At 47.4% G+C, this 27,759-nt stretch overlaps 1 protein-coding gene across 3 annotated transcripts in view; it reads right to left on the reverse strand.

Annotated features, from left to right (window-relative positions):
• The window catches only part of GSG1L (GSG1 like), a 252,984-nt gene that overhangs the window by 148,159 nt on the left and 77,066 nt on the right, over nt 1–27,759 (reverse strand). For all 3 annotated transcript variants that reach the window (XM_043456573.1, XM_043456575.1, XM_043456572.1), the window contains exon 2: nt 17,807–17,854. In XM_043456573.1, coding sequence (XP_043312508.1) covers nt 17,807–17,854 — 48 coding nt within the window. The remainder of the gene's footprint in view (nt 1–17,806; nt 17,855–27,759) is intronic.

The following is a 27,759-nucleotide window of genomic DNA, read 5'->3' on the forward strand; positions in this document are numbered from 1 at the left end:
ACCTTCAGGTCCATTTATTTTGGTCTTTATAAAATTCTACTAAAGGAAAAAATTCCAATTCCCTGGAAGACTGTAAAAGGCACCTGGAATAGTTCTTTGCTCAAAAGGAGAAAAAGTTTGGGGAAGATGGAATTACCAAAGTGCCTGAAAAATGGCAGAAGGTAGTGGAACAGAATACAGTGAATACATTGTACAATAAAGTTCTTGGTTAAAATGAAAAATGTGTCTTTTATTTTTACTTTAAAACTGAAGGAACTTTCTGACCAACCCAATATTTGGCAATAATCTCTTGGGTGCAACGACAAAAACACAGGCAACAGAAGAAAAAAACAAATAAATTGGACCTCATAAAAATTGAAAGCTTCTGTGTATCAGAGGACATTATCAACAGAGTGGAAAAAGCTACCCACGAAACAGAGAAAATATTTGCACAGCATGTACCTGAAGAAGAATGATATTCAGAATAGATACAGAACTCCTACAACTCAACAGCAAAAAACAAACAACTCAATTCATAAATGAGCAAAGGAGCAAAGGATCTGAAAAGACATTTTCCAACGGAGATACACAAAGGGCCGAAAAGCATAAGAAGATGCACACCATCACCAGTTGTTAGGAAAATGCAAATCAAATTCACAACGAGATACAACCTCACAATCATTAGGATGGCTACTGTCAAAACAGAAACTAACAAGCATTGGTGAGGACACAGAGAAATTGGAACCCTTGCCCATTGTGAACATAAAATGGTACAGCTGTTTTGGAAAAAGAGTACGATGGGTCCTCAAAAAATTAAACATAGAATTACCATATGATCCAGCAATTCCATTTCTGGGAGGAAGAAGTGAAAACAGAGATTTGAATGGATGTTTGTACACCAACGTTCACAGCAGTATTATTCACAATGCCCACAAGTTACAAACAACGCAAATGTCCATCAACCAGTGGATAAACAAAGTATATAGTATATATACCAGACCAGACCAGAACATTTTGTTTCTGATGCATCTACAGTGAGGTACATGGATGAACCTTGAAGACATTAAGCTAACGATGAAAGTGAAATAAGACAGGCGTGCACACTCAGTCACTAAGTCGTGTCCAACTCTTTGTGACCCCGTGGACTGTAGCCTGCAAGTCTCCTCTGTCCATGGGATTTCCCTGGCAAGAATACTGAAGTGGGTTGCCATTTCCTTCTCTAGGGGATCTTTCTGATCCAGAGATCAAACCTGAGTCTCCTTTATTGGCAGGTGGGTTCTTTACAACTGAGCCACCCAGGAAGCCCTAAGACAGGCACAGAAGGAGAAATATTGCTTAGTCCACTTATATGCGGGACCTAGAGCTGTCTTATCCACAGAGACAGGAAGTAGAATGATGATGGGCGAGGGGGAACAGGAATTAGTGTTTAATGGACATCAAGTTTCAGTTTGGGAGGATGAAAAAACATTAGAGAGATGGATGGTGGTGATTGTTGCATAACAAGATGAATGTACTTAATACCACTGAACTGTACACCTAAAAATGGTTAAAATGGTAAATTTTTATGTTATAGATGTTTTACCACTATTTTCAAAATTAAGAACTTCATTCATCAAAAGACATCCGCGAAACGGCAAGCTCCCAGAGTAAGAAAAGGAATGTGTAATACCTATAAGTAACATAGGGTTATAATATGCTTTAAAAAAAAAAAAAGGCAACACCTTATAAAGCAGTAAGTAAAAGACAAACCATCTAATAGAAGCATAGGTAAATGATGTGAACAGGCACTTTATGCAAGAGAAAATCCAAATCACGATAAACATGAGGAGACGCTCGATCCTGTTAATAACTGCAGAAATGCACATTGAAAGCCACAATAAGATACCATTTCTCATCATTCATTTGGCAAATTTTAAAAATCTGACAAAAGATAAGTACTGTCGAGAATAGAACAATGGGAATTCTCACAACACGTGAGCAGGCGTAGGAATTGGTACACCCACTTTGGAAAACAAGATGGCTTTACTTAGTACAATTAAAGATACACAACGCTGACCCAACAATTCTGAGTCCAGATAAACACTACAGCAGATTCTCAAACTGGAGGATGCATCAGAACCACCTGGAGGGCTTGTTAAACACAGATTGCACGCCCTCAACCCAAAGTTTCTTGTTCAGGAGGTCTGGGGTGGGGCTTGAGAATTTGCGGTTCTAATAGGCTCCCAGGTGATGCTGATACTGCTGGTCTGGGGTCCACATTTGAAGAATCAATAGCACAGGGACTTCCCTCACGGTCCAGTGGTTAAGAATCTGCTTGTCAATACAGAGGACACAGGCTTGATTCCTGGTCCAGAAAGATCTCACATCCGTGGAGCAACTAAAGTTGTGGCACATGCCACAGCTACTGAGCCCACATGCCTAGAGCCCGTGTTCCACAGCGGAGAAGCCACCACAATGAGAGGCCTGAGCACTGCAACGAAGAGCAGCTCCCTCTTGCCGAAACTAGAGTAAGCCCTCACCCAGAAACCAAGGCCCAGCACAGCCAAAAATACATAAACAAAAAGTATTTTAAGAGAACCAACAGCATTACTCACAATAAAACTGAAAATGTCCCAAATATCCACCGAGAGCAAAATGAACAAACAGAAGATGATAGAGCTATGCAATGGAATATTACACAGTAATAAAAAGGAACAAACTACAGCTACACAATTGCTGTAGATGGAATACGTGTATTCATGTATATATTCTATAATTCATAGTGGTGATGACTGCACAACTCTGTCAATACACTGAAAACCACTAAACTTTAAGGGGACAAATGTACAGTAAGTGAATTATATCTCAATAAAGCTGTTACCCCCCGAAATAAAAAATTTTTAAACTAAAGAATAAAATCAACAGCCTCTGCCCTTGCCACCAGAGATGGGCCAAGCAAGGGGTGTGTGTAATGAAACCAACAAGACACCAAATTTGGAGAAACCACGTTCCTTCCTGGTATCTCTGTAATGCATGCATGTGCACACACACACACACACACACTTTGGGGCTTTCCCTGCCTTTGGCAAAACCCATGCTAAATGCCAGAAGCCCACGAGGCCAGAGATCCTCTGGACAAGCAGGTGACCGGGGCACTCCTGCCAAGAGACACAGGACTTTTTCAACTCAAAATTTCATTTTAAGCAAACGCCTAAGTGAAGCAGAACCCATTGGAGAAAAGCTGGTTCTAGAACCCACGCCAGGCCTAGGGGAGCAAATTCCTGGGGAGCAAGTCTGGGCAGGGGCTTCAGCCCTCTCAGGACACTCCTTCTGAAAGGGCTTCTCTTTTAAGCCCATCGCTCCTAGCGGGCTCAAGGTGTAGGTAAGGTCTCAGGGACTTAAAGCCCTCTGTTCCTAACACAGGCTAAAGGCAGCGTGTTTGGGGAAGTCACATCCCAGACTTGGCGCCTCCAGGGAGCCCGGCAGATGGTTGCAAATGACGAGTCTGCGGGAGCCAGCAGATGTGATGCGTGAGGAGCAGAGGGTGCCAGGAGCAACCGTGGGTCCTCTCAGCTGCCACCTCCCTCTGCTCCACGCAGCCTCTGACAGCTCTGAGCCAATGGGGCCGCCTCACTGGGTCAAAACACACAGCAAAGACAACCAAAGAATCTCCTGGGCCTGAGGAGCAGATGAGGGGCCAGGAGGCCCCCAGTAGGGTGGAAAGACCCATGAGGTGTGGCAGAGACAGCAAAGGAATGGGATACATCGCTTTGCTGTGTGATCTCAGACAAGTAGCTCAACTTCTCTGAATCCATTTCGCTGGGTGTAAACCAGAGATGAGATAGCTGCAAGTCCTCAAAGAGCTGTCAAAAGAGTTAAATGAACCAAGAGATGTGGAAGTATTTAGCGGTGAGTGGAATTCCGTGCGTGATTCGGCAAAGGTTGGTGGAGAAACACCAACTGAGTTTCATTTCAAGTTAGCTTTCTAGCTGGTTGAGCCAAAGTGAGGAGACAGGGGAAATACAATGGAATAATCAGTCATTCAAGCTGGTGTTGATTGAATCAGACCCTGTACTAACCCCAGGCGTGGATCATCTCATTTGGTTCTCAGAAGAACCCCACAAAGTGAACACTATTTATCCCCATTTTTCAGATGAAGAAAGTGAACTATAAAGAAGATGAGAAGCATGTCCAAGGTTCATCCCATGTCATCAAGCCCACGTCTCCTGCTTGGCTGATGGATTCTTTACCACTGAGCCACCTTTTAGTCCTTCCCTAGTTACAGGGATTCTTTTCCTATTTTAATAGCTCACATCAATGCAACATCCCTGATATCTCAGTGGATAAAGAATCCACTTGCCAATGCAGGAGATACAGGTTCGATCCCTGGGTCAGAAAGATCCCCTAGAGGAGGAAATGGTGACCCACTCTAGTATTCTTGCCTGAAAAAAAGCCCATGAACAGAAGAACCTGATGGGCTAACAGTCCAAAGGGTCACAAAGAGTCAGACACAACTGAGTGACTAAACACATACACACATTCATCAAGGCAGGAAGTAGAATTGTAAAAGAACAAGGACTCTGCCGCCCACCGGTCTGGGTTCAAACCCAGCTCCATCATCACAACCTATATGGCCTTGGGCGAGATAACCCTCCGGGCCTCAGTTTCCCCACCCACCAACCAGTTTAAAGACAGCACAAACTCATCAAGTTGTTGGGGGATCAGTGGGGCCTGACATGTTAGCAAAACAGAAATAAGTTTTTGGTATTATTATTATTATTTTAAAGCATCTTGGAAAAATATACCCTGGTACACTAAAACCATGAATGACAGATCTCACTGCTCAGGATGAGGTGAAAATAATTTGACTCTATAACTGAACCAATGTAAAGCAAAACAATAAGCGAATAATAATATAGATATTGAGCAGAATACAGCCCAAGTTAGGAAGGCAGTGCAAAGTAAGAATTCAGGGCCTCTTGCAAAAGTTATTAATAATTTCAAGACAGTGACAGTGCAGCATTAGACCAAATGGAGAGCCCTTCTATGCATGGAACCCTATGTGACTATAAGATCACGTGTCCACCAAGCTGGCCCTGGTTGCATATTTTGGCAAGGATGTGGGCTACACGGATGTATTCATGCCTTTCATGCATTTCTTGAAATTCACTGAATGTACATTTAAAACCTGTGCACTTTACTGTTTGTATATCATATCAGTAAAATTATATCAATTTAAAAAGAGACATGATAAAATAGGGTTATAAATCTCCTGCTCATCACAGGAAGTGTGGTTCTGCAATGAGGTACAGGTATAGACCTGTATATTGAATGTCGTCTTCCTTAACATAGTCTGTGTATCCCTGACCCCTGTGCACTGCCCAATCCTATGCCATTCACATAGACAAATCATGACCCCCAGAGTTGTACACTGGGTAACCACATCCTGTCCATGGTGGCCTTGACTGTATAATTTCATTTGAAGAACTCATCATTTGTCTCAAGGGAAGACTCTGTTTGAATGCAAGACTGGAACCAAATAGAGTTTTATTGCAAATACTATCCCAAGACCTCCCATCCAGGCAGAAATCTAGAAGGAACCGGCTCATGGATAGACTGTCCTGGGATGTGCAAAGGAGCCATCCTTCAAATTCCTCCAACCCAATGTAATTCAGCAAGCCCTATTTCCCCAGTGCTACTGAAACCTCTGCTCAGAAGGGCAAAGGGCTGGATTTAAGCATCTGAGCTAATTTCTCACACCAAAGTATGATAAGACCAAGGAGTCACTTCAAAATGTAAATTACCACTGTTTACACTTAACAGAGTCTTCTCACCAAGGAGAAACTGTTTCCAATTATGAAACATGAAAGCTGGTCACCGTTTGGGGTTAATATGACACTTTCGGAGAGAGTGAACAGGCGAGACTACCCAGACACCTAATTACCTGGAAAGATAATCTTGAATAATTGGAATTAGAGCAACTAAAGCAATTATTGGATGTTGTGATCTCCGGGAGAAATCCTCCACCAGCACAGGGATTCAATCACTTTTAATAAGAGCATGTAATTAGAGGAATCCAGAATTTCAAAATAAAGTGGCAGAATGAAGGAGGTGGGAGGACCATGTGTGATGCTAGAGAAAATGAGGCTGGAGGCATGGGTGGGAAGGAAGGGGAGGTGAGAAAGGATGAGTGGGGTTGGCAGGGTGGGCAGGATCCTGATGAAAAGACCTCAGGAGCCTGGAGGATGAGTCTGAGTCTAACCTAAATTTGCTCTGTGACTTTGAGCAAGGCACTTAACCTCTCTGGGCTCTAGCTTCCTTCCACTCTCCAGTCATTCAGCGAATGTCTATAGAACATCTGCCACATGCCTGGCACAAGGGTACTGGGTCTCACGTCTTGACACAGGCCATTCATTCTGGCAGCAATGACACCCTCCTCCACCGCAGTGCCCCTTGTGCAGTAGAAGGAATGCCACTCATCCTCCAGGGCCCTCCCCACATGGGACCCTCCCCGCACGGGACCCCCCCCCCCGCCCCCAGACTGCCTTCATTCCTTCCACAGACCTCTGGCCACCCACTCTGGGTCCCTGATTCACAGATGATTCTCTACCTCTTTATGTGTTGACCCCACTAGACAGCTCCTAGAGATGGGGAGCTGGGAGGTGGGGGTTCTCCTCGCTGTCCCAGCTCCTGGCATATAGCCTGGCACCAAGGGATGCTGCCACTGGCCTGAGGCAAGTAGGACAAGGTCCCCACAGCCCCTCCCTGAAAGCAAGGGTGCAACCTGCCTCCAAGGATGCAATGGCACCAGATGAGGTGGCCTGTGTTGTGACTTTGTTGAGAATGGCCAGGCAACAATACCCTTCTGTAGGAATATTCCACCCCTTTCCTACCTCCATGGAAGCAGCAGGACCATTCAGACAGACAATGATTCCCACCCGCAGTCAGAGGGCTCCTAGAATTAGCTCCATGCTGGCTGGGAATGGCAGGTGAGAGGGAAGAACGGACATGTGAACCACTCGAGCTGGTCTCTTGCCTCTTTGTGTCCTAAAGTGTGACTCAGTGGATGAAACAATCAGAGTTTCCATTTTGTCAGGCTCTGGGGGAGCCCAGTTGTTGAATTGTTAACTCGTGTCTAACTCTGCGGCCTCATGGATTGTAGCCCACCCAGGCTCCTCTGTCCATGGGATTTCCCAGGCAAGAATACTGGAGTGGGTTGCCATTTCCTTCTCCAGGGTATCTTCCCAACCCAGGGATCAAACTCAGGTCTCCTGCATTGCAGGAGGACTCTACCATCTGAGCCACCACGGTGGTGCTAGTGGTAAAAACCTGCCTGCCAATGCAGATAGACGTAAGAGACACGGGTTCGATCCCTGGGTTAGAAAGATCCCCTGAAGGAGGGCATGGCAACCCACTCCAGTATTCTTGCCTGGAAAATTCCATGGACAGAGGAGCCTGGTGGGCTATGGTCCATCGGGTTGCAAAGAGTCGGACACAAATGAAGCAATGTAGGAGACCAAAGTTGGTGTAACTGACTCAGTCTGGGGGCCAGAGAGGACTTCACAGAGTCAGGATCTTTGAGTTGGCAGGTGAAGGTCACAGGGAGGTCCTCAAATAGCCAGGGTGAAAAGATCACCCAGGATTAAGGCACAGGCACCAGGATGCACCAGCAACTCTGTTCAGGCTGCAGCCGGCGGGTGACCCGCTTGCAGCTCTAGTGTCAGAGTCTGGGCAGCTGTGGAAGCTGGTTCTTCTCTCCCTTCCCTTCAGCATGTTCTGATCTATGCACGTTTCAGTTCTATGGCATAAATCAATAAAACGCACTAAATAAATTAAGTGAGCAGCAGAATTGTAAATCGATTTCAGACGGAGAACAGAGAGGTTGAGGGAACCAACAAGAGACAATTATGGGAACTCAAGTGAGAAATGACTCACGCAAGACTCGGGACTGTGGTCGCGGAGCCACCACCTTGTTACACATTCCTGAAATATTAAACAAATGAAACTTACAAGCTTTGGAGATTGTTTCACAGAAATTGCCAGCTGGTGGCTGCCAGAAATCCCAGCTCTCTGGGAAACACGAGCAGGAAGCAGGCAGAGATGCCTTCAAACACAACTCAGCCCAGGAGGGACGGAGGAGACCACGGCTTCCAGAGTTGGGATCCAGGTCTCCAAAACCAGATGGGACACCCAGTGTCTAAAACATGGCCCTCGTTCCTTCCTTCCCTCTTTCTTTCCTTTCTTCCTTCGTTCAACAAACCTCTATTAAATTCTTGCTGTGTGCCAACTCCATGGCAGCTCAGGAGCCACTAAAGGTCTAGAGAAGATGCAGTGCCTGTCCTTAGGGAGTGTCTAGTCTGGCAGAGGAGATCACCAGAAGGCAGAGTGATGGGTTATAATAAGATGAGCTCTATGTGTGTGTGCACACACTCAATCATGTCCAACTCTTTGCGACCCCATGGACTGTGGCCCACCAGGTTCCTCTGTCTATGGGATTCTCCAGGCAAGAAGAATACTGGAGCGGGTTGCCATTTCCTTCTCCAAGAGATCTTCTTGACCCAGGGATCGAACTTGTGTCTCTTGCGTCCCCTGCATTGGCAGGCGGGTTCTTCACCAGCTGAGCCATCTAGGAAGCCTGAGTACCTTCAAAAGAGATCATGTCTCAACTGGGTTTTAAAGGACACACAGAAGTTTGCCAGGTCAGCAGAGGGAAGAGAATATGCAAAGGCACGGAGGCATGAGAGATGATGGAGAGTTTGGGGAGAAATGTACAAGACCCACATGAGGGACTGTAGGAGGTGGGAGGAACAGGAACACATTAGAACACGAAGGTCCTGTTACATGGTCCACGTCTGCGAGCCAGGAAAGGCTTTTAAGCAGGAGGCTGATGGAGCTGGATTTTCACTTTAGAAAGATAATTTAGAATTCAGTGTGGGAATTTTTTGCTTGACTTCTTATGGAAGGATCGCATATACAGAAAAGAGCATTGATCACAAAAGTACAGCTTGATGAACTTTCATAAACTGAGCATATCTGTGTAGCTAGCACCCGGATTAAGAAACAGAACCTCGCCAGCTGCCAGAGCCCTCCGCGGGTTCCCTTTCAGTCACACCTGCTCTTCAAGGGCAATCTCTGTCCTGGCTTCTGACAGCAAAGATCTGTTTTGCCTATTTTCCAGTTTTATACAAATGGAAACACGTACAATGGGTTCCTGTGAATCTGGCTTCATTTGCCCAGCATCTATGCTGCTGGGAGCAGTTATAGATTACACAGCACTCTGCGGTGTGTATGGATGGGCATTGAAGAATCACAGTGGGTGGTTACTGGTGCAGCCTTGATGGCAAATATGAATCATGACAGGCTCAATTCCTTCCTTCCTTCCTTCCTTCACTCATTCTTCATTCATTCATTCACAATGAGAACCCACCCACCTTTGAGTGGGAGCTCCAACCTCAGATTCAGAAGCTGGGAGCTTTCCCCACACCACACCTTGACAAATGACAGGATAGATCTCTACTGAGGGGTGGGGGCAGTTAATAAAAGAAAAGGACAGACTCTTCATGGACCCCACCCCCCTGCAGCAGGATTAAAGGTGGCAGCCATCATGTCCCCGGCCTTCTGTACTGGAAGGTGGCATCCTCTTTGTCCCTCGGTTGGAGCCCTTCCACGATGCCTGATCACCATTTACATAGCTGTCTTCCACTCCTGTAGGGCAGGGAGCTTCACTTCATTCATCCCCACACACCCCTGACCAAAGCCTAGCCCACAGCCTGGATCATAGTAGGTGCTCAGAAAATCTGTGTTGAATTGGAAGCCCTGTGTGCAGATGACTGGCACACAGGGGCGGCTCGACTGGTTGGTTGGTTGGTGAGGGAATGAACAGCCGTTACCTCCCCCCAAGCATTTAGGACACTTTGAGACAAATAAATAAGTCACTTTGGGATGAGAATAAACAGAGGAGACCTTGATAAGCAAATTAATGAGTCACCCTCAGGATTTCCCTGGTGGCTCTGCCTGCCAATGCAGGGGACATGGAATCCATCCCTGGTCCAGGAAGATAACACATGCTGTGGAGCAACTAAGCCCATGCGCCACAATCACTGAGTCAGAGCTCTCGGGCCCAGTGAGCCGCAAGTACTGAAACCTACGCACCTAAAGCCTGTGCTCCACAACAAGACAAGCCGCTGCAACGAGAAGCCTGAGCGCCACAACTAGAGAGGAGCCCCTGCTCACTGCAACCAGCCGTGCAAAGCAACAAAGACCCAGCACAGCCAAAAATAAAAATAAATAAAATTTTTGAAAATGAGTCATCCCTACACATATACATCCAGAAATCCAGCTGGGCCGGTTTCAGCACAACCAGCTGCCAATCATCCTTAAGGCCTGTGGTCAGACCCAGGGGTGGTGACCCAGCTGATTAGACTATCGTTCAGCGAATATTTATTCCCACTCCATCCTCCCCTCCGCATGGGTCATGCATTTCTCGCCCCATTGATGTTGTTTGCAACCACATGACTTGCTTTAGCCAATAGGATGTTCGCAGATAGGAGGCAAGCAAAGGTTTTAAATGTGCTTGTGCAGTTAGCCACCTTGCATTTTTGTTCCCTCTACCTTGGCCCTAGGCTGAGACTGAAGCCCACCTAATGTGAAGAGGCAACTCATTGGAAAAGACCCTGATGCTGGGGAAGACTGAAGGTGGGAGGAGAAGGGGACAATAGAGGACGAGATGGTTGGATGGCATCACCGACTCAATGGACATGAGTCTGAGCAAGCTCCAGGAGATGGTGAAGGACAGGGAAGCCTGAAATGCTGCAGCCCATGGGGTCACAAAGAGTCGGACACAACTGAGTGACTGAACAACAACCTGGTCCCTAAAATGAACATACATGGAACAGACTTCAGCCCAGTCTACATCCTGGAACTCAGACAGTCTACATCAGTTAGACCTAAGTCAACCCCAGACATGCAAGCAAAAAAAATAAATAAATGCTAAGTGCCAACAAGTTTGGAGATGGTTAGTTATACAGCATTATGGTGGCTATTGCTGACCAACATGCTAGGCTTGACAGTTACCCAGATCATCACATTATTTGGTAAGCTGGCCCCAGGGAGTAAGAGACTGAGATTTGGAGAGATAAGGGAAGTTTGAAGCCGAAGATTAGGAAGTTTTTCCCCTGCATTTTCAATATCAAGTTCAGAACACACAAACGTTGCTGTTTATTTGCATTTGCACGTTTCATCTTCATAAACTGCTCAACCATCTTTCATTCCTCCTCCTGTGCCTACCATGGCCTGCTGGGAAGATCTTTGTCAGAGAACCTATTACTCTGCTCTGCCAGCGGGGCTCCTGAGCCCTCCTGGGCTGAGCGCTGGAGGGCCCCGTTCTTGTAAGGGAGAAAGATGTGTGTACAGGTTGCTATTATTCAGCTATGATACAAGATTCTCAAAGTGTACCGGGGATATAATCTGAATGTCCAGCTACAAGGCCTGATTAAATAAACTGTCTCTATGTGATGGGCTATTACACAGTTGTTCCAAAAGATGAAGGTGAGTTCTATTGTATTGCTATAAAAAGCAATCTACAATTTTATACAGGTATATAAGTATACAGTAAGTCCCCTACATACAAATGAGTTTCATTCTGAAAGCACATTCCTAAGTTCAATTTGTTCATAAGTCCAACAAAGTTTGCCTAGGTACCCAACTAACACAAGTGGCTATGTAGTCCTACACTGTAATAGGTTTATAATACTCTTCACATAAATAATACACAAAAATCAAACACAGAAAATAAAACATTTTTAATCTTGCAGTACAGTACCTTGAAAAGCACAGTACAAGAGCTGGCACACAGGGGCTGGCATCAAGTGAACAGGCAAGAAGAGCTACTGACCGGAGGAGGGAGGGGAGGTGGGAGACGGTGGAGCCAAAGGATTGTCAGCAACAGGAGACAGAGGGAAGGCTACAATTTCACTCATGCCTGACGCTGATGGAATGCATGTCCACATCTTTGAAAGTTTGAAACTTGAAGGAACATATGTAGGGGACTTACTGTCTATGTGTGTGTGTGTGTGTGTGTGTGTGTGCATGTGTGTTAGTCACGCAGTCGTGTCCAACTCTGCAATCCCATGGACTGTAGCTCACCAGGCTCCACTGTCCATGGAATTCTCCAGACAAGAATATTAGAGTACCCACTAGAGTCAGTAGCCATTCCCTTCTCCAGGGTAATCTTCCCGACCCAGAAATTAAACCTGGGTCTCCTGCATTGAAGGAGGATTCTTTACTGTCTGAACCACCAGAGAAGCCACTGTGTGTATGTGTGTGCACATATATGTGTATTTATCTATCTACCTACCTATCTTTCATCCTTCTATCCTTCTTCAAGGACTAATAAATCAAACAATTACCAGTGAATATCTAAGGGTGGGCTTATAAGAGACTTTCATTTCTCATTTATACATGTAAGAATTGCTATAATTTTGATAACGTGTATACAGTAAAAAAAAAAAATCAATGTTTATATTTTGATTAATTCAATATTGCTCTGGGCCCTGAGGATACAGTGAGTCATGAATAAGACAGAATTCCTGCCCTCATGGAACTGACAGTCTGTCAGGGGAGACCACTGTTAATCAAAGAAGCACTGGACACATTTCATATATGATATAAAGACAACTAAACAGAGAAGGGGGCAGCAAATAACACGGCAAGAGGAAGGGCTGCTCTAAGGATGTTAAAGGAAGGCGGCCCTGAAGATACGACATTCGAGGGATGAGCAGGAAGCAGCTGTGCCAAGAACTGAGAGAACAGTGTTCCAGGAGCAGGAAACAAATGCAAAGATCCTGGGGCACACACTAGCTTGGCCGACTCAAGAAACAGTAAGGACTTTGTGGTGCTGGAGAAGACTTGTGAGAGTCCCTTGGAAACCAAACCAGTCAATCCTAAAGGAAAACAATCCTAAACATTCATTGGAAGGACAGACGCTGAAGCTGAAACTCTGGCTACCTGATGCGAAGAGCTGACTCACTGGAAAAGACCCTGATGCTGGGAAAGATTGAGGGCAGGAGGAGAAGAGGGCGACAGAGAATGGGGTGTTTAGATAGCAACACCAAATCAATGGACATGAGTTTGTGCAAACTCCAGAAGACAGTCAAGGACAGGGAAGCCTGGCGTGCTGCAGTCCATGGGGTCGCAAAGAGTCAGACATGACTTAGCGACTGGACAGCAACAAAAAAAGATATTGGAGACTGAAGTGTGGTGACAGGGGGAGATCTCAGGAGAAGGGCTCCTGTATGTCCAGGGCCGGATCCCCTAGATCACACAGGCCACGATGAGAATGCTGACTTTTCCTTTGAGCGAGATGGGAGCCAAAAGAGGGTTTTAAAGGGAACCACATGAGATGATTTATGCTTTCAAAAGATCCTTCTGGCTACCAGTGCAACAGGGGGCAAAAATAAAAAGATGTAACCTGTTAAGAGACTGTGGCAGGAATCCAGATGAAAAGTGGATGTGGCTTAGGCTGGTTTAAAATGGAAAGTGATTTCCCACGTGAAGCAGAAAGCTAGAATGATCAGGAGAACCAACAAAAATATGCCATGTTAAAAACACTGATGACAGACACATATTTTGCCAGGGGAGAGAGTAGGGGAGGGACAGACAGGAGAGTACTGGAGAAAATGGCAAAGATGGGGGCCATTTGAGAAGGGCTTCAATCACACACACTCACACACACACACACACCACAGGCTCGAAAGGCCTAGCTTTTCAGCAGAAGAACCAGGCGTTTAAGAGCCAGATAGATGACTCAGGTCCAAATCCCAGTATCCTAACTATGTGACCTTGGGCAAGTCAATTAACTCTCTAGACCTCAGTCTCTTCATCTGTAAAATGGGGATTAAATGAGCCAATGGGTGTAAAGTTCTCAGAACAGTGCCTGGCACGTGGCAAGCACTGCAGGAAAGCCAGTCCTTGTTAGTGTCACCTAACACTAATGATTATGATTGGATTTTGCAAAGCAAGCAGGAAGTCACAGGGGAAGCAGGTGAAGTCACAGTCTGGCAGAAGAGTGTGCTTAGGGAGAGAACACACGTGGGCTGCAACATCACCATGACCCAGAACCAATCCCTCCCTCTCTGCAGCTCAGGCTCCTCACCTGTGAAATGGACAGTCAATATGGTGAGGACTCGGGGAGCACGCAGAGGGTCTAGGAGCACTTCACTCCTGCAGGTGCCCCTGGGAGGGGCCAGGAGGCTTGGGAACTTGCCACCGAGCTGCCACAACCAAACCCCTCCGGCCCTGAGGGAGACCTTAAGTGCTTGAGAGGCATTGAGTCCATGAAAACTGGTCTGCAAAACCAGCCCACTCAGCCTCCTTATAAACACTTTCATATACACAGAAGGAAGGTCCTCGGCGTGGCCGCCAAGCCCTGAAAGTAAAATCACAAGGCTAGTAAACACAAAGAAACAACTTCTCTGGGGCCCTGGGTCCTTGTAAAAGAAGCATAAATAAAGATCTGATGCCCCCAGCAGGAGGCAAGAGAAACCCACCTGCTGCTATACATGGACACACATGCCCATGTACACACATCCACACACTCCTACATGCACACACACATACCTGCCTCCCTGCCCACTCACCCACCAGTGTGCACGCAGGCACACACACAAGATCCATGTGCACACTCACAGGAGCACACCCTCACCCTCAACTGGACATGCACACACATTCACATGTGCACACACCGAGAAGACTCCTGAGAGTCCCTTCGACTGCAAGGAGATCAAACCAGTCCATCCTAAAGGAAATCGACCCCGAACATTCATTGGAAGGACTGATGCTGAAGCTGAAGCTCCAATACTTTAGCCACCTGAAGCAAAATACTTTAGCCGACTCATTGGAAAAGACCCTGATGCTGGGAAAGATCGAAGGCGGGAGGAGAAGGGGATGACAGAGGATGAGATGGTCGGATGGCATCACCAACTCAATGGACATGCGTTTGAGCAAGCTCCAGGAGATGGTGAAGGACAGGGAAGCCTGGCGTGCTGCAGTCCATGATTGCAAAGTCAGACATGACTGAATGACTGAAGAACAACACATGGTCATGCGTCCTGGAATCAGATCTGGAGCAGAGGTGACCCAGAAACTCCAAGGCCTTGGGGATTATGGGATGGGCATCATAGAGGTTGCCTACAGGTAACCTGCAGTACAAGGGTGGGGTGTGGAGTGTGCACTCTGCCACTTATGACACGATCCCCAACCTTTTTGGCACCAGGGACTGATTTCATGGAAGACCATTTTTCTACGGACCAAGGGTCCGGGGGAGGGATGTTTCTAGATAATTCAAGTGCATTACATTTATTATGCCAATGCTGATCTGACAGGAAGCAGAGCTCAGGCAGTAATGAGAGCGATGGGGAGCAGCTATAAATACAGTACTCACCTGCTACTCACCTACTGCTGTGACCCAGTCCCTAATCACAGACCAGCACCCATCCATGGCCCAGGGGGTGGGGACCCCTGCCTTATGAGATGTGAGATGTGAGTGGCTTAATATCTCTAAGCCTCAGTTTCCTCATCTGTCAAGTGGGGAGAGAAAGTCAGCCCCTTCTTCACAAGGTTGAGGGGAGGCTTCCCAGTTAATACATTCACAGCGCACGGCTCAGTGCCCGGCACATGGTATCCAATCAATCACGTATCAGTCATTTATTGGCAGCTGTATTCACAGTATTTTCTGGAGATCTCAGTTTGAGAGGCACGGTCTGAGTCGCTCAGCCCGAAGCCTCAGGCATGGCTACATGCAGGTGTTGACTTCTAAGATGCAATACAAGGGTCGCTACAGAGTGTGGGTGGAAATCAAAGGAAATAGAGGAGGCAGTCCCCACGGCCACATGCTTGCTCAGCAGGGGAGTCCAGCCTCGTCTTGGGCCTGAGGGCACCGCGGGCCTCCTATCACAGGCCCCTCAGTCTCACCAGCTGTCACCTGGCCAGAGCTCTCCCAGGGGACAGTGTGCGCAAGACAGGAATGTCATCAGCCTCAATGGCACACACCCCCTTGCCTACCCCATCTCTGCCAACACCTTGGAGGGGTTAGAGTCCCGGCCCTCCAGGCTCTTAAACCTCCTGACACTGCAAGGAAACCCCAAACTCAGCCCTACCAGCAGGGGCTGTGGGTGGCCACATGTCCTGGACTTAATTTTCCCTGACCCATGCTTGCCAAGGGCTTCCCTGGTGGCTCAGTGGTAAAGAATCCTCCTGCAATGCAGGAGACATGGGTTGAATCCCTGGGTCAGGAAGATCCCCTGGAGGAGGAAATGGCAACCCACTCCAATATTTTTGCCTGGGAAATCCCATGGACAGAGGAGCCTGGCGGGCTCCAGTCCATGGGGTCGAAAAAGAGTCAGACACAACTTAGTGGCTGAACAACAACAGTGCCTACCAAGGCCCTCCATATTTGAATAGGATGTATACAAATACAGGACTCCAATGCATAGGACTGAACCCTTGCCTGTTTCCCGATCCCAACTCCCAGGACCAGAGCCCTCTCCTAATCTCCAGGCTGTCCAAAGGGCCCTGCACACCTGTTTGCTCTTGGCAGGGGTTCTCCTTTGTGGTGGGGGGTAGGCAGGTGGGGAGGCAGCCATGCCCTATGTTCTTGTGATAGCACAGCCTCCAGTATTCATTCTCCTGCCCCCACCCCACAATGATAGAACCCCTGACTTTTAGCTGAGCCCAAGGTTGCTGATTATGATCTCATTTCCCTGACTCCTTTGCAGCTATAATCAAGTTCTGGCAAAGAGGAAGTGAGCCCATGTCATGGGCCAACTTCTGGGAACCCAGTTGACACGCAAGATTTTGCCCGTTCTTTCTTGCCCTTCCTCTATCCTGTTGCCTGGAATACAGATGTGACAGCTGGAGCTCCAACTGCCCTCTTAGACCACGAGGACAAAGGATGATGGAGAGGACCCTCAAGTGCTGGGATCCTAAGGACTGTATGGAGCAGATCCACTCTGGATTTCAAATCTTTGTAAAAGCTATAAACACATTTCTCCACTGAAGCCAGTTATTTGGGGTCACCTGGTGGCTTAGACAGTTAAGAATCTGCCTGCAATGCAGGAGACCCAAGTTCAATCCCTGGGTCAGGAAAGTTCCCCTGGAGAAGGGAATGTCTATCCACTCCAATATTCTTGCCTGGAGAATCCCATGGACAGAGGAGCCTGGTGGGTTCAGTCCATGGGGTCACAGAGTCAGAAACAACTGAGTGACTAACACTTATTAACACTTTACTTCCAACTAAACGTAATCCTGACTACTCTGCCCCCTACATAAGCTGCAGCCCACCCCCAGTCATCCTATCTGAGTGTCACTGGGCTCAAAATCTCTGATATTTGGCCCTGAACATCAGTGGATCCTGTCTGAGAAACAGTGTCCAATCAGGCTGGACCTCCCCACACCCATGAGATGGCAGAAACAGAACATCTGGCTTTCCTCCCTTCCAAGGACAAATCCTATACTGGGAGGCAATGCCCCCAGCACTGTCTTGCCTGACCCTAAATTCCACACACCCATCCTACCTCCCCCAAAGTCCCAGCATGCTCTACAAGTAGCAGAAGCGGAAGGATTCTCAGGACCACACACCCACTGTGGGTAGGTAGAGGGGTAGGGGGCAAGATGAGGACCCTCCACCTGCCTCTCCCACTGCTCTGACCACTCAAGGAACTCAAAGCTTTGCAACAGGATCCTGGCACTTTGGGGCACCACCACCCAGGGGTGCTAACAGACAGGCTCTCCCAGGCCTGCGGGAAGTGTCCCAGAGGGCGAGGCTGGCACACCTGAGCTGGGCCACACCTACCTTTCTCTGAAGCCGGGGCCAGGTCAATGAAGCTGCGGCATTTTTCACCTTTGGGGGAAAAAAAGAAAAGAAAGATTTTCAGAATATGAGAGGAAGTGAGAGCTTTGGGCTTTCACCTCTCCCCCTCCCAGGAGCCCCAGACTGAGCAGCGGCCCAAGCATGTCTAACCTGAGCAGCTTCTTTCCTAACCTTAATTCCCAGAAAGCCAACACCCCGAGGAATGTGGATGGCAAAGATGCAAACTCAACTGAACAGCCCCCGCTGTGATGCCACCTCCTGTCACCTCCCAGCGCAATCCATCCAGCCTTGTCGCTTGCACCTCCTCAAAGCCCTGTGGCCCTTTCCTCGGCCTCCACCCCATCCAGGCCCAGCAGGACGAGGGCAGAAGCCATCACTGGGCTCCCTGGGCCTCTGTCTGATCCACTCTCCACACTGCAGCTGGAGGGGTATTTTCACACCACACATTATGTCACAAGCACACACACAAGGACACACACTCCTGCTCAAAACACCATCCCAAAATCAAGCCCATATTCCTTCACGTGGACGCAGGACTGGCCCCCATCAGCCTCTCCGTCCACACCCCATCCCCACCTCTTCCCCGCCCAGGGTTCCCTGGTGGCTCAGACAGTTAAGAATCTGCTTGCAATGCAGGAGACCTGGGTTCAATCCCTTTCCTGGGTCAGGAAAGATCCCCTGGAGAAGGGAATGGCAACCTACTCCACTATTCTTACCTCGAGAATTCAATGGACAGAGAAGCCCAGCAGGCCACAGTCCATGGGTCACAAAGCATCAGACACAATTGAGCGCCTAACACTTTAAGAATGCATGGGTTTTGAATGCATCACCTTAAACTTTCTTTACATTATATTTTTCCTCTCAAAACTAGAGAGGGAAAATTTTTACCGTCAAATTCATACGAGCAGCAAGGGCCCCATTAAAACTTTGTGGACCCTAGGTTCTTTTGCCTTTGGGGTCTCTTCCTCAATAAAAAATTTAAATTAGAAATTATATTTTACAAATGCATTGGTTAAACATTAATGCATTAACATTATTTTGGGTTGGCCAAAAAGTTCGTTCAGGTTTTCCATAATACCTGGAAACACTGGAATGAACTTTTCGCCCAACTCAGTGTATCGAAATTTTTCTCTTTTTCTTTGATTCTAAAAGAAATTAAAATATTTTTATGGACTTTTATTCTGACCGTGTACCTTGAAATCTTGCTGAATTCATTTATTCTAGTAGTTTTTAGTGGATTCTTATAATGTACTATATACAAGAATGTATATATACTATATATAATTCCAAGGACAGAGGAGTTTGGTGGGCTACAGTCCATGAGGTCACAAAGAATTGGACATGACGGAGCACGCATGCATAGATATTCCTTTCATAGATACTCTTTATCAACTGGCGGAGCTCTCTTCTATTCCTAGTTTGTTGAGTAGTTTTATTGTAAAAGTATGTTTGCTTTCTCTTTAATTCCTTAACAGCCTGTAATGTCGTTCTGAGAATCCCTATTTTAGAGACAAGCAAACAGAGGCTCTGAAGTGACTTGCCCAAGACCACATAGACAGTAACTGACACATTCAACCCAAGTCCATAGGCTCCAAACTCTATGCCCTAAAGTTGTTCCATCTATCTATTCCCATTTGCAGAGCATCAGGGTCCTGAAAGCAACTCTCTAAGAACATAGCTCCATGTACATGGGGAAAATCCTCTAGGGGCTAAATAAAATGACTCTCACGCATCCATTTCCTCTATGTGGAGTAGACCAAACAGAAGATGTTTGAGCAGAGATGGTCGAAATTGGCCCACATTGCCCGTGCAGGGCAAAGCTGAGGTTTAAGGAAAAATAATAGTGATGACATAAGAAAGCCTGGATATATCGATCGTCAACAAGTCTAACGACGAAAATCCAAACTCAGAAGAGATTTTTTTGGTTCTACAGTCTTAGTTCCATGATAAAAGTTAGCTAACCATTTGTGAGAAAGGCATCAAACTAACATATTGGCTAATTGCTTTCAGAAGTAGTTCTTAAAACGTTAATGTTTTTTACAATCATTATTAAATCTATATGTGGAACAAGGGATTTCGTTTGGGTATAAAACTGAAGACAAGTGTTCACACTGAGGCTTGTCAATAAGATCATGGAGCTGTGGCCTGTTACCACCGCCTGAGGGCAGCATACCTTCCTCGAACCACGGAAGCAGAAAGCTGGGGATGACGGGGATTTAGTTGCTCAGTCGTGTTTGACTCTTGCAACTACATGGACTGCAGCCCACCAGACTCCTCTATCCATGGGATCTCCCAGGCAAGAAATACTGGAGTGGGTTGCCATTTTCCTTTCCAGGGGATCTTCCTGACCAAGGGATCAAAATCAGGTCTCCTACATTGCAGTTCAGTTCAATTCAGTTGAGTCACTCAGGCGTGTCCAACTCTTTGCAACCCCATGGACTGCAGCACGCCAGGCCTCCCTGTCCATCACCAACTCCTGGAGCTTGCTCAAACTCATGTCCATCGAGTCAGTGATGCCATCCAACCATCTCATCCTCTGTCGTCCCCTTCACCTCCTGCCTTCAATCCTTCCCAGCATCAGGGTCTTTTCCAATGAGTCAGTTCTTCCCATCAGGTGGCCAAAGTATTGGAGCTTCAGCATCAGTCCTTCCAAAGAATATTCAGGACTGATTTCCTTTAGGATGGACTGGTTTGATCTCCTTCAGTCCAAGGGACTCTCAAGAGTCTTTTCCAACACCACAGTTCAAAAGCATCAGTTCTTCAGTGCTCAGCTTTCTTTATAGTCCAACTCTCACATCCATACACAACTCCTGGAAAAACCATAGCTTTGACTAGATGGACCTTTGTTAGCAAAGTAATGTCTCTGCTTTTTATATGCTGTCTAGGTTGGTCATAGCTTTTCTTCCAAGGAGCAAGTGTCTTTTAATTTCATGGTTGCAGTCACCATGTGCAGTGATTTTGGAGCCCAAGAAAATGAAGTCTGTCACTGTTTCCATTGTTTCCCCATCCATTGGGCATGGGGTGATGGGACCAGATGCCATGATCTTCGTTTTCTGAATGTTGAGTGTTAAGCCAGCTTTTTCACTCTCCTCTTTCACTTTCATCAAGAGGCTCTTCAGTTCCTCTTCACTTTCTGCCATAAGGGTGGTGTCATCTGTGTATCTGAGGTTATTGATATTTCTCCCGGCAACCTTGATTCCAGCTTGTGCTTCATCCAGCCCAGCATTTCACATGATGTCCTCTGCATTGCAGACAGTCTTTATCAACTGAGCCACCAGGGAAGCCAGGAAGGATCCTAAAGATCACCCAGCGTAAGTGGTTCTTAGCCCTTGGGAAGCCCACCCACAGACATTCTGATTTAATTTGTCAGCAGGAGGCCTAAACATCAGTGGGTTTTCAAAGCCCCCAGGTGATTCTAGTCAGACAACCAGGGTAAGATTCACCCTCTAATCTGATCTGTAAAAACATCTATTTTTGAAGCTTTCCTGGGGATCCAGTGGTTAAGAATCTGCCTGTTAATGCAGCAAACACTGGTTCAATCCCTGGTCTAGGAAGACCCCACATACCTTGGGGAAATTAAGCCACAACTGAAGCCTATGCGTCCTGGAGCCCATGCTCCAAAACAAGAGAAGCCACAGCAATGAGAAGCCCGCGCACCACATGGAAGAAAAGCCCCCGCTCGCCACAACTAGAGAAAGCCAGCACACATTAAGGAAGACCCAGCGCAGCCAAAAATAAGCATATATTTATTTTATATATTTTTTAAATAAATATATCTTATTTTAAATATATGTTTTTAAATAAAAATATCGATTTTCAGCATTAGAAAAGCAATAGAAAGTCACTTTAGTGGCGGTTGGTGCTATTGAACTGGACACTCCTTCAAGCGGCAGTGTTTATGGGGCAGGAGAGCAGGGTGGCCAAGCTCTGAACTCTGGAATCAGTAGGGTCAGGCCCAAATCCTGACTCCATCACTTCCTGTCATGTGAGTTCCCAGTCTTTCTGGACCTTGAGTTCCTAGTCTGTAGAACAGGCACAGACCTGTAGGGGTGTTATAAAGACTCAACATGGGCCAACAACTTAGGACTCCTGGAATAGAGTAAGAACTTAGGGACTTCCCTGGTGGCCCAGGGGCTAAGACTCCACGCTCCCAATGCAGGGGGCCCAGGTTTGATCCCTGGTCAGGAAAATAGATTCCCACATGCTGTAACCAAGAGTTTGCATGCTGCAACTAAAGAAGATCCTAAGTGCCGCAACGAAAGATTCCACCTGATGCACCTAAGACCTGGCACAGCCAAATACATAAATGAAATGTTTCTTTTAAGAAGAAAGAGTAGACGCTTAGGAGATGGTGACTGTCATCATCATCATCACTGTCACCGCCCACACAGGGGTCAGAGGAGACATGTACATTGTGGGAGGAGAGAGAAGATTGACCTCTGGGTCACCACCATGGAGTTGGTGGCATGTGGCCGTGGAGCCAGACCTGCCTGGGTTCCAACCTGACTCCATCACTTACCAGACATGCGACATCAACATGAATCTTTTGGTGCCTCGGTTTCCCTATCTAGAAAAAGGATGATCATCCATGCTAGTGTTTCTGCAGTGCTTATTAGCGGGTGGATCCGCAGGGCTCGGCGCCAACACCGGGCAGCACAGCAAGGACCGCTCAGCACGCAGGAGTCCAGCCAAGTGGTAGTTACAGGGATAAAGGCCCCTGTAATTACGGTAGTTACAGGGACACGGCCCCACGCCTTCCACTGTTCCCCTCAAACCCAAGGACACTGCCTGCTAGCTGCCTCATCTGTGCCCCCTTGAAGATGCCCTTTTGCCCATCGCTCCTCCACCTCTGATCCCCTCTGACCTCCTTCTCCCAGAAGACCAGAGGTTCTCCAAAAAGTCCTGAAAACTTCACATCACCCCAGGGCTGGGAGGGAACCTGCATTATGTGAAGTCTGAATTTCTCTCTATCCCAGAGAATGGATATTCAGTCCCATGAGAACCAGAGAAATAAACTCATGGGAAGCACTTTGCTGGTAAGAAGGGACTCAGACCCACCATAGCCTCAAAGGAAATATCCAGCACAAGATCTTCATCTTTGCCTCCTGCTTCAAGGTCCGTGGTCAATGGATAGGACTTGGAACCCAGCCCCACCCCAAAGGTAGCCAATTCATGAGATCTCAATACCCAGGAATGACTGGGGAAGCCTGTGTGGACTAGAGGGTAACCTAGAGGGTATATGCTCTGTCTAAAGGAATATGAATTAACATCCTGGCCATCTGGACCAGTCAGGGTCCCAGCAGGAAACAGATGGCACCCTGGAAGGGGCTCGCCTCAGACTGCTGAGTGAAGGGTCTATTCATAGACATGGGGACAGGGGTGAGGGACCGGCAACAGTGGGGAGCCCTCAGCTCCAGCCTGAAGGGGCTGGGGAGGGAAAGGAGGCTGCGAGAGGTGAAGCCACAGAGAAGGACCTGCCCCTTGGAGCTTAGCCATGCCGAAGCAAGCATCAGGACCAGAAATTCTGGAGTAGGGCCTAAGAATCTGCGTTTCTGACAAATTCCCAGGGGCTGCTGATGCTGCTGGTCTGGGGACCACACAGTCCTTAGAGGAATGTGGTCACTGTCAAACCTCGACAGGGTGAGAATGAGGCAGGGGAGGAAGACCACCCCAACTTTTTTTAAAATGGATTTATTTTCATTTTTTTGGCCACACTGGTTCTTCACTGCTGTACTCAGGCTTTCTCTAGCTGTGGCGAGCAGGGGCTGCTCTTCGTTACGGTGCACCGGCTTCTGCTTGCGGTGGCTTCTCTGGCTGCCGAGCATGGACTCTAGAGCGAGTGGGCTTTGGTAGCTGTGGCACATGGGCTTAGCTGCCTTGCAGCATGTGGGATCTTCCCGGACCAGCGATCAAACTCATGTCCCCTGAACTGGCAGGCAGATTCTGGACCACCAGGGAAGTCTCAACCCCAGCTTTCTCCCCTTTCTGCCCTCTGATTTCCTGCCGATGCCTCCCGCTGGCTGGAACCAAAGGGAAACCAGAGGACGCGGGAGTCTGGACACTGCCCCTGAGTAGAGCAGTCTCTCATGGCACAGGGGGCAGTGGACAGAGGTGGAGGGGTGAACAGCGAACAACCAGTATGCCACCCTACCCAAGGTGGCCCTCACCCCTCCTTAGCCATCACCCTCATGCCCTCACCCTGGATGCTTCTTTCTCTCTTTCATAGTCTCACCACAGTCTCCATCTAAAATGATCTTGTGTATGCATTTGGTCATGTGTTTATTGTCTGGGTTCTCTATGGGATGCGTGGGGACTTTTCCTCTACGTGGGTTATATACACACGTAGATATGCCTGGGCTGTAGGCTTGACCACATTCTGGACCATTCTGAAAACAATACAACAGTGCAGAGGAAATCATTCCCCTTCTCTGTCCCTCTCTCCTTCACTCTCTCTCTCCCTCTCAATCCTAGGAATCTAAATCACAACCAGCAGTGATACTTGAGGATGTTTGGATTAATTTTGATCCCTAAAAATATACTTCTCTTTGGTTCCCAATACCAGTGTTTGATATTCATGCAATTATATTCAGTGAACATCCATTGAGCACCTACTATGTGTCAGGCACCACTCAAGGTGCTGGGGATGCAGCAGTGAACCAGGAGGCAAGTGCCCGCCCTCATGGAGCCGCGGATCTAATGTTAAAGTGTATGTATCGAGCGCTCAGAATCCTTGCACCAAAAGAGGATGTTTCCCAGCTCATCTGAACAGTATTCAGATGCATATATTCAAACAAAACTAAGTCAGAAGGATACATGCACACCCATGTTCATAGCAGCACTATTCACAATAGCCAAGACATGCAAACAACCTAAATGTCAGTTGACAGATGAATAGATAAAGATGTGTTGCATATATACAATGGATACCGCTCAGCCATATAAAAGAACGAAACAATGCCATTTGCAGTAGCATGGATGCAATTAGAGATTATCATACTATGTGAAGTAAGTCAGAAAGAAAGACGAATACCATAGACTACTTACACATGGAATCTAAAATATGACACAGATGAACCTCTCTATGAAACAGAAATAGACTCATGGACATAAAGAACAAACTGGCAGGTGTCAGGGGCAGGGGGTTGGGAGAGGGATGGAGTGGGAGGTTGGGGTTAGCAGATGTAAGCTGTTATATGTAGAATGGATAAACAGCAAGGTTCCCTGTATAGCACAGACAACCATATTCAATATCCTGTGATAAACCATAATGGAAAAGAATATAAAAAGAATGTATATATATATGTGTGTGTATAACTAAATTACCTTGCTGTACAGTAGAAATTAACACAACATTGTAAATCAACTACATGAAAATTAAAACTAGTGAATAAACAGTGCCCAGACAGCATCTCTGAGACAAGCGGAAGCTCTGAGACCACGTGTCTCATTTGCTGCTGTGTCCTCGTAGCCTGTACAGTAACAGATGCTCCGGACACGACATGGTGATGGAATGAGTAAATGAAAAGCGTTTCACAAACGGCCTTTGCCAAGGATTACGCCATATGGGGGCGGCTCTACAGAATCCTACAGGTGTGGCCAGGTCAAGGTGAGACAAAGCTGAGCTCTAGAGCGTCTCGGGGCCCACCTGAGAGGGAAGGGGCAATCAGAGAGGCGTGCCCAGCCTCACAGCTGCCAACACAGAGGGCTTGGAGGCTGGAGATCAGCCTGGAGGTGATATTTTTAATGGCCACCTTTCACCTCCTTTTCTGCTGCTTGTTGCCTGGTGGTTCAGATTTATAACCTCCCTTTTCCCACCTCTCGATCTCAACATCTTCTCTCCCTCCATTTCCCCATATTTGACCCATCCCGAGCCTTCAAGTCCACCGGCTCCCCCACCAAGAATCAAGTATTATCCACCAATCACCTGCCCCACCCTGAAGGGATGTCTCCCTGAATTCCCAGTGTTTCACCTTCCAAGACACTGCGCCCTTCTACTTGGGGCACAGCTTGGCCCCTGTGGCACTGTCAATAGCAAATCTATCCACCATCAGGTAGAAGCTAGAGTTTGTCACGTTGCCCAGGATCCAGGATCCAGTGACCCAGGAAGAGTCCAGGGCAAGCAGCATGCTAAGAACTTGGCACACATCACAACTGTATGAAGTCAGTAACCATCCCCACTTTACAGATGAGGAAACTGAGGCTCACACAGGCAAAGTGACCTACCCAAGGTTACACAGCCAGGGAGCAGGAGAACTGGGAGCTGGACCCAGGTCTGTATCTTTCCAAAGCACTTTCCATCATGAAAGAGACTGACTTGTACAGAGGAGGCGGGGACCCAGGGCATTCCACAGCCAGACTAGCTTGTTTGGACTCCAGCAAATCAACACTCTCTCTGAAATACACTTTTTAACCATCATAATATGGGGAGTTCCTATCCTTTGCAAAAGCAGAGAGGCAAAAAAAAAAAAATTAAAATTAAAAAAAAGAAAGCAGAGAGGCTAGTATGAGAGTCCCATGTCCCCACCTCAGCTTGGAAATTGTTGCTTCATGGTCAGTCTTTTCTCTCTGCACCCACCACCCCCACCACCAGTGGAGTTGCTGTTGTTGTTCAATTGGCAAGTCATGGTCAGCTCTGGGCAACCCCATGGACTGCAGCACACCAGGCCTCCCTGTCCTTCACTATGTTCTGGAGTTTGCTCAAACTCAAGTCCATTGAGTTGATGATGCCATTCAACCATCACATCCTCTGTCATCCCCTTCTCCTCCTGCTCTCAATCTTTCCCAGCATCAGGGTCTTTTCCAGAGTTGGCTCGTCACATCAGGTGGCCAAAGTACTGGAGCGTCAGCTTCAGCATCAGTCCTTCCAATGAATATTCAGGGTTGATTTCCTTTAGGATTGACTGGCTTGATCTCCTTGCTGTCCAAGGGACTCTTAAGAGTCTTCTCCAGCACCACAATTCAAAAGCATCAATTCTTTGGCACTCAGCCTTCTTTATGGTCCAACTCTCACAACCATACTTAACTATTAGTGGGGTTATCTTGAAACAAATCCTAAAGGTTTGTATCTAAATGTCTCTTTGAAAGGTTTGCTTCCTTGCTCAGAAAAGACAAATGGAAGGTCATTTCTTCTCAAACCCTATGGCGTCACCCTAACGGGGCTGTTGACTTTTAGCATTATGGGAATAAAACACGCAACCCAAGAGGTCCTGGCCTGCTCTAGCTGCTGACTCCTTCTGACCCACCGTCTGTGCGACCTGGCTGAGCTAAGGGTGAGGCGGCTCAGGAATTGCCCTCCACACAACATCTTCAATGTGTCAGCTGGTGCTCTGATCCTGCCACCAAGGGGAGCGCCTGGCACAGGTTCTCGGCAGAAACCGTAGAAACGAGTCTTCCAAGAATCCACTCCAGAGACAATCAGTGGGTCAGAGCCACCTCCTCTCTGACTCACCACGCACTCATGATTCCAGGAATCTTACCCCGAGGTCCCTCCTCCAGGTCTGATCTTCTTGAGAATGAAGTTCATGGTGGAGGCGGCCAGGGGAGGCGGGTGCCCTGGGCCCCCGTGGGGGCCAGGCAGGCCGTGCTCCCCGGTGAAAAGCCTGCGCTCTGACTTCATAGTTCAAAACCCAGCTCTGCCACCTGCCAGCTATGGGAACTCTGGGGGAACAATGGTTTTCATTTATTTGGTTGGGTTTTTTGGCCAGGAAAAGAGTGATGATTTCAGCCTCATGGTGTTGCTAAAGGGCTAAATGAGGTAACAGGTATAAAACAAGATGTCTTCAGTTAGGATTTAAATCAGGCAACACCTGCGAGGGATCAGCTTGATACATTGACACCCACATCCCTCTGTCATTCATCACAGCTCCCAGGGCGCCCTCCTAGAAAGGTGAACGGAGGTGTCTGGGTTCCAAAGCCATAAGACGTGAGTTCAAATC

This window comes from Cervus canadensis, chromosome 32 (genome assembly GCF_019320065.1).
Source record: "Cervus canadensis isolate Bull #8, Minnesota chromosome 32, ASM1932006v1, whole genome shotgun sequence".
Classification (NCBI taxonomy): domain Eukaryota; kingdom Metazoa; phylum Chordata; class Mammalia; order Artiodactyla; family Cervidae; genus Cervus; species Cervus canadensis.